General features: G+C 32.9%; 1 protein-coding gene and 1 long non-coding RNA gene across 2 annotated transcripts; both read right to left on the bottom strand.

The window, feature by feature from the left end:
- Positions 1-1,401: 1,401 nt before the first annotated feature.
- On the bottom strand, positions 1,402-13,576 carry LOC140432012 (ubiquitin carboxyl-terminal hydrolase 33-like). Its single transcript, XM_072519875.1, is given in 8 exon segments — positions 1,402-1,688; positions 1,776-2,207; positions 4,776-5,105; positions 6,920-7,109; positions 11,117-11,206; positions 11,208-11,234; positions 12,846-12,921; positions 13,284-13,576. Coding segments are annotated over 7 exon segments (1,413 nt in total). The 5' UTR covers positions 12,918-12,921; positions 13,284-13,576; the 3' UTR covers positions 1,402-1,416.
- A 1,382-nt stretch (positions 13,577-14,958) lies between these two features.
- Positions 14,959-16,120, bottom strand: LOC140432013 (uncharacterized). Its single transcript, XR_011949751.1, has 2 exons — positions 15,897-16,120; positions 14,959-15,105 (listed from the first exon to the last, which is right to left on the bottom strand). It is a non-coding gene; the product is annotated as an uncharacterized lncRNA (long non-coding RNA).
- Positions 16,121-16,513: the final 393 nt, after the last annotated feature.

Here is a 16,513-nt window from a genome sequence, read left to right as displayed (position 1 = left end):
TGGCTGCGAATTTGGTGATCGGTAAAAAATATAATACAAAACTAGAGCTTTCCCAACAACTCAATTGCCAAACTAGAATTACGCTGGTTAACCTTATCTCCAAAGGTGACTTATTTGTTATGAAAGTTGTACAAAAGATTAAAATATTATTCTGTTGTCGTCCTAGCCTTAAATAGGAGGAAGACAGAAAAAATTAAGTGGAGTGATTGTAGATGCAATTGATTGGATCCCCCGTCGCATAGTGACGGGAAAAATCACTAGTATTTTATAAATAATTAAATAAATTTACCAATACACACTAATACGTACACATTACAAGCATATATTATTACTATTATACATTTAATTTTAATATACATTAAATAAATTTTTGATTAGCTGAACTAGCTGTCGGCTGCAGCCGACAATGACTGCAGACGGCAACTGCACACTGCAGTTGCTGTCGGGCAGCATTTGCTGTCGTATTGATTCCGAAGTCAGCAGCAGCTACTTCAGTTACGTGGCGGCATAAAACAGACGGCATAAGGTTGAGTATTACATAAAAAAATATGGATTACGAAAGGCTGCAAGTTTTACTGCAAGAAGAAGAAGATGACGACGATTTGCTATTGTATTATTGTCGTAAGAGAAATCCTACACAACCATTGTACTTAACTAGACTGGAAGAAAGCTCTTTTTCGGCGATCTCCTTCATTCCTGCCTTCCTTAGCACATATATTACACCAATTACCATCATAATCAGCACAAATGTGTTAAATAAAAACACACCTTTTATAAATATATACAGTCCATCTAATTTACAAACCGTTGCACGTCATAGACCGTGACGTCACATGATACCAACACGAAATATTTCTTAGGTGTGTTCTTTTTTAGAATCACTTTGCCGAGTACACTGGCATTACAGCCACTAGACATATTTTATTATATACGCGTAGAAATAATATTTAAAGATTTCTATTAATATTAACTTAAAAAAATACACAATAATATTTATAACACACATTTAATTTGTATAAATGCATTATAAAGCGTTTTTATGAAGAACATTTGTTCGGAACACACTGTAACTGTAATCGAACGATAGTGAAATTTTGGCATAAATTGGTAACACTTATTTGACAGTTGCGATGTTGACATTTTAGTTTTGTTTTTATTATTTACTATTAATTAAACTATGTTGTTTTTTAAACAAGCGGCTCAAATTGTTTTTAACAAGATTATTTTTTAACTCTTGTTTTGTTTCTATTTATTTACATTGAATATTAATTTATTTTGTTGTATACTGTTGTTGTACACTTTTGCAATAATTATGTGACCTATTTGATTTAAAATGGATTCAGGAATTTTTTATACTTTGGCAACTATGTCAACTTCGATCTCTGACGTAGATAATGACGTGCAACGGTTTGTAAATTAGATGGACTGTATAAATATATAAATTAACATACCTGTACTAATTGGTTGTGAAGATGTCCTTCCATGTAACACCACCAAATGATCTCTCGATGGAATGGGAAGTGAGAGGTCCTGGAATGTTTCTACCTTGCTAGATACCCTATCACATGTTAAACATTGAACGGAGGATAATAACTTGCCGTCAAATATATCAGAAATAATCGAACGGTACTTTGGTTGTTTCTTATTCGGGAGATTTGAATTGGAATTCGATGTTGTTGGTTGAGAATCTAGAAAAAGTTAGATAAGAAGAAGATATGGATGTCTTTGGACAAAGATAATTGTGAGTAAATGTAAATAGAAAATCACTTACTTACCTATCACAGTAGTACTCTGCATCCTTTGCCTCTGCCGCCTATTAGGACTACCACATCGACTCAACCTCCTCTTTGGCTGACTAGGTTGCCTCTCCGTGTCATCACTTAAACTCGACCTCTCGCTAACCCCAGAATCGCACGTTTCGTATTCCCCTTCGCTAGAATCATAACTAGCGGGAGATGATACGAAAGGAACGGAAGTGGGCTCCTCCATCGCCAAACTGAAAGTGTCTGCATCGGGAGCAGAACCGCTCGATGAGGTCGAATTCCAGTTGGTACTGTTTAGATTTGTTGGAGAGGGTAATTCCGGCGGGGCGAGCTGTTTGAGTTCTTCGTGAAGTTGGTCCATAAAGTTTCGAAGGAATTCTTGGGTGTCGTGTTGCTGGTAGCCCCGAAACATTGCGTGAACGTTACGGATGCCGTACAGAATACCTAGGTATTAGAATAATTTAAATTACATTAAAGTTAAATCTGAATCATTATACATTAAAGTTAGATCTAAAGTGGAAACTGAATACTTGGGAATAAAACTGTCAAGCTACGGAAAAGTGGAAGAAGAAGTACAAAATCAAGTGAACATGGCAAACAGAGCAGCAGGATGTCTCAACAACACAATCTGACGAAACAAATACCTCACAACGGAAACGAAAATCAGGATATATAAATCAACAATAAGACCGATAATGACGTACACAGCGAAAACAAGAGCAGATACGGCGAAAACACAAAGACTACTGGAAACAACAGAAATGAAAATCTTACGAAAAATAACAAACCAAACTCTAAGAGACAGAGTAAGAAGTGAGGAAATACGAGCGAGATGTGGTATAGAGGAAATAAACGCGTGGACCAAAAGAAGAAAAGTGGAATGGAATCAACACATCGAAAGAATGACAGAAAATAGAATCGTAAGAATGGCAAGAGACAAATCGCCAAATGGAAGAAGATCATTGGAACGGCCGAGGAAAAAATGGTCAGACAACGTCAATTGAGGCCAAAAACCGAAGTAAAACAGGCATTAAGCCTATTTATAAAGTAGGAAGAAGAGGAAGAAGAAAGTTAAATCAAACGTTATAAATAGTTTTAATGACTATTTAAAGAAAGAGCAGTAATAATGACGTATTCACCCCTGCCACTATCAAATGACGTTAAAGTAGATCGAAACGTGCCATTGTATGAACGAAGAGAGACTTTTGGAGAGAAAAGACATATGTTAAGGTTGATCTGCACCCCAAATTAGTTTGTTTCTGATCCGAGAGATGGCTTTACCGCGGCATGCTGTCATGGTAAAATTTTCAACCTTATTGTAGATTTCTACATGATGACTGTAATATTTACAAACCCTAACATAAATTACAATTTTCTATCGTTACATCCATTGGCTGAGTTGTCAAATTGTGTAGACAGTAATTTACTCTGAGATAGCGCGTGCCACGTACAAAGACCGTTTTTCCAGTTAATACTGATAACTTTATTACTAGTAGACCAAGTAAGCGAAGATGTCTTTTATATCTCAATCGGAATATAATATATCGCATAGTGAATTTATTGAAAAACATGTTATAATAATTTTTGTTCAATTTTTTGTGACGTCTAATGTAGACAAATAATACTTAGTAGAAATAATCAAAGTTATGCCTTTGCGAGAACATATTGCTATTAGAAAAATAAGGTTCCATCCACACATAATTGAAAAATGATTCATGTTATCTAAACACTGTTATCAACAAAGAAATATGTAGGTACTGTGACGGCGATATCTGTGAAGATCGTATTACCATTAAATTATTCATATAATATTACATTTTTGTTGATAATTGATGTCGCTAGAAGATTCACATAGTGTTTATCCCTGTTCCTATGAATCGATTTTTTCATTCCCCATGCAGCACACTTGAAAACGAATTGAGAATTTAAACCCATGGCGACTTCTTTGTCAAATGCAAAGTATCCAGTTTTTTTACATGGCATTCATGACTCTCTAAGGATTTCACTTGGGCTATAAAGTGGCTGATATCGACTATTCTTCTTCCAGAAAGATTATTCATATTTAGTTTAATATCGAACACACCCGGTACTTGCACTATTTCAAGTTCCAAATCTTGCTTATTGGAATATAATGTTGGGGTTGTCTGATCACTGAATGATGCAATTTCTTTACATAATAATTTTTTTAAATCCACTTTTTAGGTTGTTTGGATAATTCTGAACAAAAATCGCTAAAGTTGATGGTTCTCTTGTTATAAACAATTTAAAATAAAAAAAAAACGAAATATGCTTATTTATTTGTAGTTTAATTATAAGCAGGAACATATTACTTTTTCCTATTGTGGCAAAACTGTACATTCAAAAATTTTCAAAAAATTCATAAGTATTTCTTAGGATTATATATTTATGCTGTAAGAAAATTAACAAACTTGTATGTTTGGTTTTCCCGCTTTATACTTGGAAAAAAGTAGTTTTTTGAGTTTTTTCGAAAGCGAAAACATGAAGTTTGCTAAAAATTTGTCAAAATACTTCTAGTGATCACATATACCTTGTCAAATTTTTTCAAATTTTTTAAATGTGTAGTTTGTCTTTTGGGGGGTGCAGATCAACCGTAATTAAATTTAAATTACTGAAATTTCTAGCATGGTGTTGGGCAGCAGCAACATCAGTATTGAGATTAGGCTTAAAATAAATGATATTATATGTGTATCATAAGGCAAAGGAAAACCACCATGTATTTTTTTTTCTGCTACAATCTAATATAGAGAGCAATAAATATGTACATTGGATGTTAAAGCTGTATACGAAGCAAGAAAAATGTACAACGCCTTTAAGTCAGTGAGATGCGATGAATGAACTAGAAGAGCTCAAATTCCTTTTTCTTCTTATTCGCTAGACTATTTAGAGCAACAGCAAATAAAGTGAAAATAGTAATATTGGTCTTAGTTATCTTAGGAATAAGAAACTTGACTGACATCAAATAACATGGTAATAAAATGTAAATATACTTACCTGAGGGTGAAACATAACCATGGTTAACCTTCTTAACCCAAATATCACGCATTAGTGCCTGATAAGTCCTACTCAGTCCCGGTTTCTTGCCGTCACTCAAGAGATGTACCATTTCCGTGCAGTCCAGAAAAAACTTCGTCAAGGGCGCCGTGTTGCTCAGTGCCTGCAGAGCGGCGTTCATATAACACGTATTTCCTATATTTTGCAAACCAACGAGTCCACAAGGACGCTCCGAAGCGTAGTCACGATATTCCTCTTCGCCGTCACTGGAATCCGATACGTCACCGCCCATTCCCACCGTCTGGCCTGCTGCCCTATCCAACATTGGTCCTAAAAAACACATCCTTATTATAGAAACAATTAAAAAGCGGGATGTGGCACTCCGGGAGTGACCGATGAGGGGAAGTATAGCTTTCTTATCGTCTACGCAGCGAGCGATGATTTTTAATTTAATTTATTTTATTGTATTTGATTTTATTTTACTTTATTTTATGTTAATTTATTTTAATTAATTTAATTTATTTATTTTATTTTATTAAGAAACACGCATGGGATTGCGTTTACTACTCCATGTAGTGTGTGGTCGCCTCTTCTGTCGTTTCATAGTATTTAACCGCGTATCTGTTCCATCCGCTCCACTGCACCGATCAATGCATGTCGTCCGTAGTCCGCGATAAGAAAGCTATGTTTCCAACAAACATCCCTTTACATACAGAGTAACTATTAAGCATGGAACGCATCAATTCTTGATTTATATAAATTTTGGTTAATTGGGATTTTGGAATACGGCCGATTGTATGGTAGTATTTACATTGTTGCTATAGATGCAAAAATAGGTAGACTAATATGGGCAGGACATCTGGCAAGATCACAGCGGAACAACCCTCCTAGAAGAATCCTTATGTCACAACCTGTGGCAAGTAGAAGTAGGGGTAGGCCAAAACTCAGATGGAGGGATGGTGTAGATGAGGATGGTAGAAAAATAGGCGCAGCAAACTGGCAACAGTTGGCAATGGATAGAACTGACTGGCGTAATAGACTTGGGAAGGTCGAGGATCTTTTATAGGGCTGTAGCACCAATGATGATGATTTACATTGTTGCAGCAGAAATAATGGAGAAAATACCGAAATACGACATAAAATTAACCCTGGGAGATTTAAATGCGAAAGTCGGTAGAGAAGAACTTTACAGGCATACAACAGGAGGGAAAAGTTTACATCAAAAAAGTAACCAGAACAGGATAAAATTGATAGAATTTGTAATGGAGAATAAAATGAAGATAATCAGTGCACAATTCGACCATAAAGACATATATAAAGTAACGTGGATATCCCCATATATGATAATTCGTCACACTTAAAACGAAAGGAAAGGAATACAAAATTGAAAATGTCAGCCAGTTCGAGTATTTGGGTGTAACAATAACGAATAAAGGGGAAGTAGAAAAAGAAATAGAAAAGAGACTATTAATAGGAAGTAGAGCAATGGGCTCATTAAACAATATTCTAAAAGCAAAAAATGTATGCAGGGCAGCAAAAATACTCTGAGATAGCGCGTTCATTCGGCCAGCGGCAGTGTATGCCTGTGAGACCTGGATTATGAATAAGAAAGATGAAATGAAAATTGAGATATGGGAAAGGAAGGTGTTGCAGAAGATTTTTGGTGGTATTAAGAAGGCGGAGGGAAACTAGTGAAGAAGAACAAATAAAGAGATAATGGAGATGTATGGAAAACCCCTAATTGTACAAAAAGTCAAAGCACAGAGAGTCCGGTGGTTAGGTCACATCACTCGAATGCCAGAGAAACGTTGTGTAAAAAAGATGCTTTTTGAAGAAGGCGGGGGTAAAATGAAGAGAGGAAGACCACGATAAAAGTGGTTAGAAGCAGTTAAAAGTGATTTAAATGGTATAGGAGTGCAGAATTGTAGAGAGAGAGAGAGAGAGAGAGAGAGAGAGAGACAGAGAGAGAGAGAGAGAGAGAGAGAGCAAACGACCGGAAGAAGCGGAAAAAATTAACATTAACGAAGAAAATATAAGTCAAGGGCTTCCATGCCCTATATCTCTTATAATAATTTACATTGTTAGATTTGCCAGAATTTATTTTTACACCAATATCTTGGAGAAATATTTTGATGATTACTTACCTCTTTCCGGGGTATTTGTTCTAAGTGTACTATAACTTCCATGGCCCGAGTCTCTAGATCTTGCGGTGAACGTGTCGACCTCTTGATCGCTGTCGTAGTTTTGGGAATCCATGAACACCTCTCTTTTACAATCGTAACACCATATTCTCCGAGTGGAGAGGTTCATATGAACACAGTGAGTGGGATTGTTCTATAAGAGAAAAACTAGATAATTAATGGCAACATTATTGAAGGAATATTTCCCCACGTCAGTAATACTGTAGTGTTTGGTAATGAAGAAGAAATAATTCTCAATTCTTAATTCTATTTAATAATTGCCAAGTTAATACCAAAAAAATTCAAGTCATTTTTAAATCTAACAGAAATGCACAGATGCTTATTAGTTTCGTTGTGATCAGGTGATTTTTGTTCACAATTATTAAGTCAAATAAAACAGTTGATACCATTTTGTATTGTTTCCCGGCATTTTTATTTGATTCAAAACCGAAGACTCTTGAGAAGTCGTGCATTTCAATGTCAAAGCACTATCATCATCATCATCTTTGGCTCGACCAGTGGCACACCTAGAATTTTCCTCGAGGGGTTTTGGTTGGGCACCGAAATTGTTTTTAAGCTACCTCTATTTTGAGTTCTTAAAATTTGTATCCCTAAGTCGGTCTTAACTCCATCTAACCACCTAATTTGCGGCCGGCCTCTGCTTCTAACTGCTTTTTTTCAAATTGCCTTTTTTTTCTTCTATATAATCTTTTTTCTTCCCTTCTTAGGGTCCGGTATTCCTCCTTTGCTCTTGTGCATTCTTGTGTTATCTGTTGCTTTTTAGCACTCCTCAAACCATTCGTTTTGCCTAATTGGTTTGGTTTTCCCCAATATTTCCGATGCCTTCTCAGTTATTATGTTTCTACAAAATTAGCACTATAGTTTGCCCAATATAAGTGAAAACACAAATTTACGTTTGAGTTAAGTTATTATAGTAATAATAAACTCCACTGTACCAGTTCCAAGTCTGAGGTCACCTGTAACCAGTAACAACCTCAAAAAAAAAAAAAACCAGAGCTGCTGATCGAACGATACAATATTTTTTAACTTATAGTCTGTTTCAAAAGGAAAAAATGAAATCATATCAACACAACAAACGATGGACAGTGTTTAACGTACACAAAAGGAACGAGGCAGAGTTGCTCAGAGTCGGAGAGATGTGGAGGTGGTCCTTGCGAGACTCTTATAACCACATAAACAAAAGAATTGGAGAGAAGAAAAGGAAAGAAATATTGAATCAATAAAATAGAGATAAATATTATAAATAATTTGCCAAAAAGGGGGAGAGAAAAGAAATGTTTTTTCTTCTGAAAAACTGATATATGGTAAAAGAGATGCTCTGAGATAAATAACTACAAGGGAAGCAATCAAGCCATTAAAGCATGGAAACTATTAAAAGATCTTAGAAAAAACAATAAGGAACATGGAAGTATTTCATTAATTACAGCAGACAAATGGAAGGAATGTTACAAGTCTCTGCTGACAGAGCACAGGAAAAATTTTTTGACACAACAACCCTCCAATTTTAATTGACGATTTCACAGAAAATGACGACATATCCCCTGCAGAAGTTAAAAAGGCTACTCAACAAATGAAAACAGAAAGGCGCCTAGAGCCGGTAACATTCCGATACATTTTATTAAGGCAGCATCTGGACAAGTATTTGAAATAGTAGCAACTATATTTACGCGAGATCTAAAAGGAGAAATTTTCCCAAATAAATGGAAGAAAGCATTTAGTTCATTGATATACAAAAAAGGCGGTAGGTCAGAGTGTAGACATTATCAGTATTTTGTGCTCGATTGGACTACTATATGAAAGCATTATTAAAACTCGAATAGAAGGTAATATGAGAGAAAGCAAATTATTGAAAAAAAAATCTGAAAAGATCAGACCCGTCCACCTAACTTTCTTAAACCTCCAAATGAATATGATAGTCTACCACTCTCGCAACTACGACCAGCAATGCAAAAGCAGGGCACTAAACGCACAATAATAAAAGCTGTACAAAATCTATACCTTGACGCAATGAGTATGAGAATGATCATTGCAATTCTGATTGACTCTTGGAGACCTCTCATGTATTACTACATTACAAGCACAACCATTTACCAGTAGAAGTAATCACGGTAACGAACGAGGACAAATCGTTATAACCAAATATTTTTTTCCAAATCTATAACATGTTTTACTATACAACTTGTTCAAATTGATAAAAAAATCCTTAAAAGTAATAAAACATAAACAAATAAATAAATACCTAATGAAGAAACAATTTTGTACTAATTCTGAACTAAACTAATCATTATCTCAGTACTTTCTTAACTTTCCTCGACATAATTTGATATCAGTGCATCAAAATATGAGTTATCTTATCCAAAGCCACTTACTTTTCAGTATAAATGCTGTAAGATTATCACAATGATAAAAATGTTTTATTAAGTGATTAGATTAATATATAATTTCAAGAATTCTTACGAAAGTTGGAATTATCATTACAGTCTTACACAGAAGAAATATAACAACAAACACGTTTTAAATTAAATTTTTAATTAATGAATTTTTCTTAGTAAATAACTATATCACCTCAAATATCTTAGCATTTATTCTGAAACTACTTTATTTTGGCATGTTTTACCTTAAATATCTTATATTTTTTGTTAATAAATCACAATGGTCGTAATTAAAATTACATGTTTTTGATGTTGCGCGCTCAAACCCCCAGAAATCATTTTCAAAACAGTTTTTTGTCAATTGGCGGACATTGTTTCATGCTTATTTACAAAATGAAATAAAATTTAAACCATTAAATTTAACTCTCAGAATTATGAAAATGAACATTCTGTGTTTAAGCACAATCCAGTCTTAAATGATCAAATAATTGAAAAGTATGTACAAGGAAAAGATAATGAGTTCCTTGCAAGTAGTGTAAAGATGGAATTATATTAAAAAAATTCAATTATTTTCATTTTATTTGATCATTCTGTGTCTTACTTCGTTTAGCCTTCAGTTCAATCTACCTCTCTCTAAAATTTTCTAGTAACAAATTTTAGAGGATTTACCAATAGTTAAAATTTAAATTTAACTTAAAATGATTAAGTTGAAAGAATTTTTTCACTGTTAATGGACTTTGGATTCTTTCTAGGATGATTTTTTTTTATTTTATTGATAACAGCATCAACCACTTTGGGTTATTAGCTGTACTATAGTTACATACTCATAATATATATGTAGATACTCAAATCTAAACAGTATTTTTGATTCATTATTAGGCTCACAATTAGGTAAGAATGTCATATTTTACAATTTGTGAATAGGGTTTACAAAACATTAATAGTTACAGTTTGTTTAAAACATTTATATCTTTCACGTAATTAAACATATTTGTAAATTTACAATGTGCTCCTAAGACTGCTTTTATATTGTTGGGTAGTGAGTGTTTTTGTCTTTAACTAATATATGCAGGACACTCTATGAAGATATGTGTTATATTAATGTCGCAATTACATAAGTCACAAATAGGGCGATTTGATTTGGAGATTAGGTAGCTGTGAGTTAGTCTGCTATGAGATATACTTAAACGGGTTAGGTTAACAAACAACTGGCGATTTAATTTATCTTGTACCAAGATTCAGTTGAGGGCTTTACAATGTGTAGATTTGGTTGTGAAAGATTCCATTCGTTTTTCCATTCATTTTCCAGTCAAAAACAGACACTAAGTTCACGTACACTGAAGAGGCACTGTGTATTGCTAAGCGTACTTGCTGCCTTGTGTTGTTTAGCAAATGTAATTGTTATTTTATTAAAATACCTTTGGGATTACTTATATATAATTGTTTTAGCGTGTGTGACACACTGAGAGAGTCAGTAATTATGACAGAATTTGGATTTTTTTGGGTACATATATAAATGAGGGTTTGCAGAATTTAGTATAGTTCTCCGAGAAAATACTGTAAGTGGAAGATAATTTAAACTGTAATACAATACAATGGATGATTTTTTATCATTAAAACATTCAAAATAAAACATTTTATGATTAAAACTACATCCAAGTTTATAGATTTTGTCAAGCAAAACAGAGTCAATGCCAGAAATGGACTAGGTTGAAATCTTCACACTTTACCTTCATATAAATATTTAAAATATAAAATTTACACTTACTGCATTATGTATGGTACTATGATCATTTGATTTTTCTGCACAACCTATCCTCAAACAATTCTTGTGCAGACATATCCACAAATGAGGACCACGGCAGTCCACAATCGGCACATATTATCTAAAAAAAAAATTATAAACAAGAAAGTTGTGATTAACATGTAATTAAATTTTTGTTTATTACCGAAAATTAAATTCACTTTTATAATATCTTTATTAATTGTTGTTAAGAGTGTAGACATTAACAGTGGTTAAATACGCAAAAACTAATATTGAAGTGGCAGCAATACCAAGTTTTGGTATTGCTAATAACTAAGACCAGAGGAAAATAGTAGAAAATTAATAAAAATAACTTATCATATACTAACTAGGGGTAGCCTTAATGCTCTGAGCATGCAACTAGTATCGCAAGAGAAAGTGCAAATAAAACTCTTGTATCCCTCTCGCACCCTGCTCTGACTGAACTGTCTTACACCCATTTGCTTTTCTTTATAAAAGCTGAACTGCAAGATACAAGGTTCGAGATATATAGCATGTAGTGTTATTCATTCTTTATGTTGGTACATGTCTTGTGATCGGAGCATAAAAAGTGATTTAAAGGCTGCCTCTAGTTAGTATATGATCAAACATTAGCTGAGATCAAACATTAGTTATTATTATCAGTTATATTTGATACTATTAATTTGTGAGGCTATGTTGTTAGGAATTTATTACAATAGTCATCATGTGCACTCTCTTAAAGACTATTTTTAAAATTGCCTTTGACAAGATCAACTGTGGTATGTTATTATCCAAATTTACTTTTGTTGGGCATTGATGAAAAAATTATTAGATGATTTGGAAATATGCTAGATATAGATGGATGGATAGCAATGATAAATAGGTAAATATGAATCTAAGAATGACTTTTAAATTCAAACAAATGCTATTTAATATGATTCTCTAAACTTAAATATTAATAGGACCAATGTAACACTCCATTGAGAACGTTAGATTAATTTTAATTTAAGATCTTATGTCATCTTGCATTTAGAAAAAGTTTTTGAAGGGAAAACCTCTCAAATGTTAGGTTTAATTCTAAGTACTTGTAAAGATATGTGCAAAGTGCTGTAAAAATATACCTCTTCTTTCGTGAATGTTTACAAAGTGATTTTTACAAATACTTTGTGGGGATTACATCAAATTGAATACTGAACAACTAGGATTTTTTCAAAAACAACATACAGACGTGAATACTTTAACACAAAAAGTGCTCTTCATATGCACTATCTACTAGAGATCAGACCTTTATTCAATAACAATTTTGAATTCAAAACAACTAACTTTACCATCCATTAGATAAGTGAAACAACATCCACTAATGGTAGTACAAACAGAAAAATAAAACACTTGAGAATGGCATGTTGCTAACAAAATTAAATTAAATATAAGTACTAGGACTACAGCATGTTTCACCTATTGCTTGAAGCCTCACTATTCCTTCGATTTGAAATGATGGTTTACATCTCTATCTGATGTTCCGAAATGAGAAAATGATGTTTATTACAGTATGATGTATACAGTATTTTCTTGTTCTTGAATTTTATTACAGCAAAAAACTAAGCACAGTTAATACAGAAAATATGTTTACACACGCAGTATGTACATATAAGTACTGCTTTATCCACTGCGAAATAACCAATAAAACATTTTATACATTACATAGATACATTACCTCTTAATAATACCTTACCTCTCTAGAATTTAACAAAGTAGAAATTGGAATGTTCTCCGCTACAGCCACATGACTACAGGAATAAACCATTTCCCTACAAAAAATTGTAAAAATTGTAAAATGTTTTATTGCAGTTTACACCTTGGAACTGTTAAAAAACAATTGTCTAGCACCTTGATGTATAAAATTATAACTTTAATTGTTAAGTTATATTCACCATAATTTAAAAGTACAAAGTTTAATTGAATAAAAACTAAATTTTTAATGTGTCATACAAGTGACAAAAGAATTTACAAATTTAGGTTATGAATTATGTCAGCGTTATTGTTTATGCAAATAAAGGGTATACGGATGATGATAACTATGTATATATTGTTATAAAACTGTACTGAATGAATTCCTTAATAATCATTTAAAAAAAATAAATTACAATTTTAAACTAACTTAAGTAGTTACCTTAATAAAGAGAAGCCTATATTTATTCAAAATTCTAATTTGTTAATTAAATTAGACTGCAGTTCAACGAGCAAGTAAATTTATAGATTTTTTTATTAAAATTTCATGTTTAATTGTTGATTTGACGTTTTAAGTTATTTCTGACATGTCACTGGCATTGTTATGAGCTGAAAGTGGTTTACGTATTCCACTAACATTCGATAATGATTCAATATGATTGGGTGTCTAGAATCACCTTAAAAATAATTGCACACTTCAACAAATTGACGATTATTATTATTCACACTTTGCTCTTTAAACGGACAGTAAATTTTAACTTTAAATGTCGATGTCAATAGTTGTCAAGTGTCTATTGTCATCTATCACAATTTTTTGTAAATTTAACATTTAAAAAATTCTTTTAATATGATAAGTTAAACGTACCTATTAGATTGTATTAAAAAGTATTGTTTATGAACAAATAATTTCTTTCCTCAAAATATGCAGTAATGTTTTTTTTTAATAATTGGTGTTTAGAATATGCAACTAACATTGCGTTACAGCTAGATGCTTAGAAAGTATGGATGTATGGATGATACATTTTTTAGCCCAGTCAAATAAAATTTTTGTACACATAAAGCAGTAAACTTTGTGTCAGATTTCTAATTGGGACCTTTTCCGGATAAAAGTTTAGGTGAAAAGAAATAATTCAATAAAGTATCAGTTTAATTTTACGACTCGTTTTTTAGACCCCTCAAAAAATAGAATCCGACTGGATAATGGATATAAATGGATAGGTAAATAATTTCAAAACTTCTTTCTAAATTCTGCTTTCGATTTCCTAAATATTCCCACATAATTTGGTAAACAAATTTGTCAAATTAAATTTGGTTCAATTCTAAACGAGCCGTTTACTTTGTAAAAGTGCCAGTAAATAGAAATTACGACAATTATGACATTTTCATACCAAGCCTACTAAAATAAAACAATAAATAATTTACCGTTAATGTTAAAGCCATCGAGCAAAAAGACAAAAGAGGGAATCTAATCGTTATGAAAAGGCGACCAAAAAAGTGGCCTCTGATGGCGGACATATCCGGAAATGCGAATGCGCCAAATTTAAATTTTCCGACACTTATTAACAGTAGCTATAAAATAGTTTTCAGAATGTGTCTTAGACGAGAAAATTTTAATTAAATATTAACGATAACAGTCTAAAATGTGAAACAATTGTTAAAAAACTTCAATATAAATAAGATTTCATGTGACAGTTGGGACAAATAATAACATAACCCAACTAAATTTGATTTCTTAAACAAGGAAAGACTCTCTTTCCTTGTTTAATTTGGCCTCTCAAGATGGCACTTCCTGTCTAACAATATTTTTGCCCCCACTACCTTTACATTCCCTCTTTTGTCTTTTTGCTCGATGGTTAAAGCGCAATTATTATATCACCAAAAGTATTAACTTAGGTATAGGGAACCCTAATACTATTTGAAAGATAATTGACTTCCTTTTTCTTTAAAATGATAAAATACAGGGTGTTTCATTGAAAATGATTGACTTACTGTGACTCGAAGTTTAAAGAAATAACGTATCATTTCTACTACTCTTTGTGTGCAAACGGTTTTAAGACATTTCGAGAAGCCTATGAAATAATCCGTTTCACATCTACTCACTCTCAAATAAAGCTATATTCAACTTTAAAAATGTATATTACAGTATAGAGTATATAAAAGGTTCATCGGCATTTATTGTTTCTTGAATCTATTGGTGATGAGGAGGAATTACTGGACCTGGACCGCGTTCAAATCCGTGACGAGCAGGTCCGTTTGAGTCAGCACTGAAAACAAAAAAATATGTCAATTCCACAAAAATAAATTCAATTCAGTACAATTTTGAGTAAACTATAATGGATTTTGTAAAGGAATAGATAAATATACAGGAAAAAAAATTGTGTTGATGACTTGGGATTTGAAAAGTAAACGTTTACATCTGTTGCTGCTCTGCATTGCATAAAACCAAACTGATTATCGAATATTTCGGTTTCTTTACCTATCCGTCTATCAACTCTTTCTACATATCTACTCTTTCTCATATTTACAAGGTGTGATTAAGTAGTTCTATGGCTAGGTAGTTTATAAATTGTTGTATATTTTCCTTGTTTTTGTAAAACATGTACTAAAATACTGCTTCTCCATTCGTCCGGCATTTGTCCATCTTCCATAATTCTATTAAATAAACCTCTTAGCCAACTTATCCCTGTCTCTCCTAAAGTTGTCCACATTTTGCCTGGTTTTCTGCCAAATTTTTCATTTTAATAAACTGTCAAACTATATTTTCTATTACCTTTTGACATCCATTTTTCTGAACTAGTATTTTATTCAAATAATGAATTAGTTGCTCGTGTGAGTTCATTTTAAGCTGGGTAGTAGAAATAAATGACAGACTTACAATCCATTTATTTAGTAAGCGACGACCCGTTTCGACCATTGGTTGGTGGTCGAAACCGGTTGTCAACCAGTTGTACATACCATCAACAAGTAACTTTTTTGCTCCTTTAATACTATATTTTTTCAAACTTCTGCTTAAAGGAATAATTTAAACATTCAAACTATACTATGAATTACTTACTGAGATCCGAGAACTTTGGGATGATTTCTGCCTGTGTCGGCACTGCTTAAGTCTCTGTAGTGGCGTCCACGGCCGATATTTGGATTGAAACCAGTAGCGTGGGGACTATTTTGATTAGGGTTGAAGCCAGTTGCGTGGCGTTGCTGACCAGGATTCAATCCATAAGAATGCTGTCCATATGCTGCTTCTAAGCATAGGTATACAGCCAAAGTGGCCAACTAAAACAAAATAAATGTACTCGTACAAAGATTGTGGAAGTAATAAATAAAGAAATTATAAAATTCTATTGACGAAAAACAAATGGTGGCACACAAAAATATTTTGAGTGAAATATTCAAATCCCTAATTAATTATTGTTCTGGAACAAAAGTAGGACTTCGTCAGGGTGAGCCATTATTAATTGTGCTGTTCAACTTGGTACTGAGGACAATAATCAGAAAAACAAGATAAAACCCAGGAAACAACATTTAAATGATCATCAATGTATAGCGTGTAATAAAAGAAGCGAAAACATTCTGGGTTATAATAAATCAAGAGGAGACAAAATATATGATAATGGGGGGAAACAGGTAACGAGATAGGAGGAAACATTAGTTTTCAAATACTCTGAGATAGCG

This window comes from Diabrotica undecimpunctata, unplaced genomic scaffold, assembly GCF_040954645.1.
Source record: "Diabrotica undecimpunctata isolate CICGRU unplaced genomic scaffold, icDiaUnde3 ctg00002555.1, whole genome shotgun sequence".
In the NCBI taxonomy this organism is placed as follows: Eukaryota; Metazoa; Arthropoda; class Insecta; order Coleoptera; family Chrysomelidae; genus Diabrotica; species Diabrotica undecimpunctata.
This window is presented reverse-complemented; position numbering and strand designations above follow the sequence as displayed.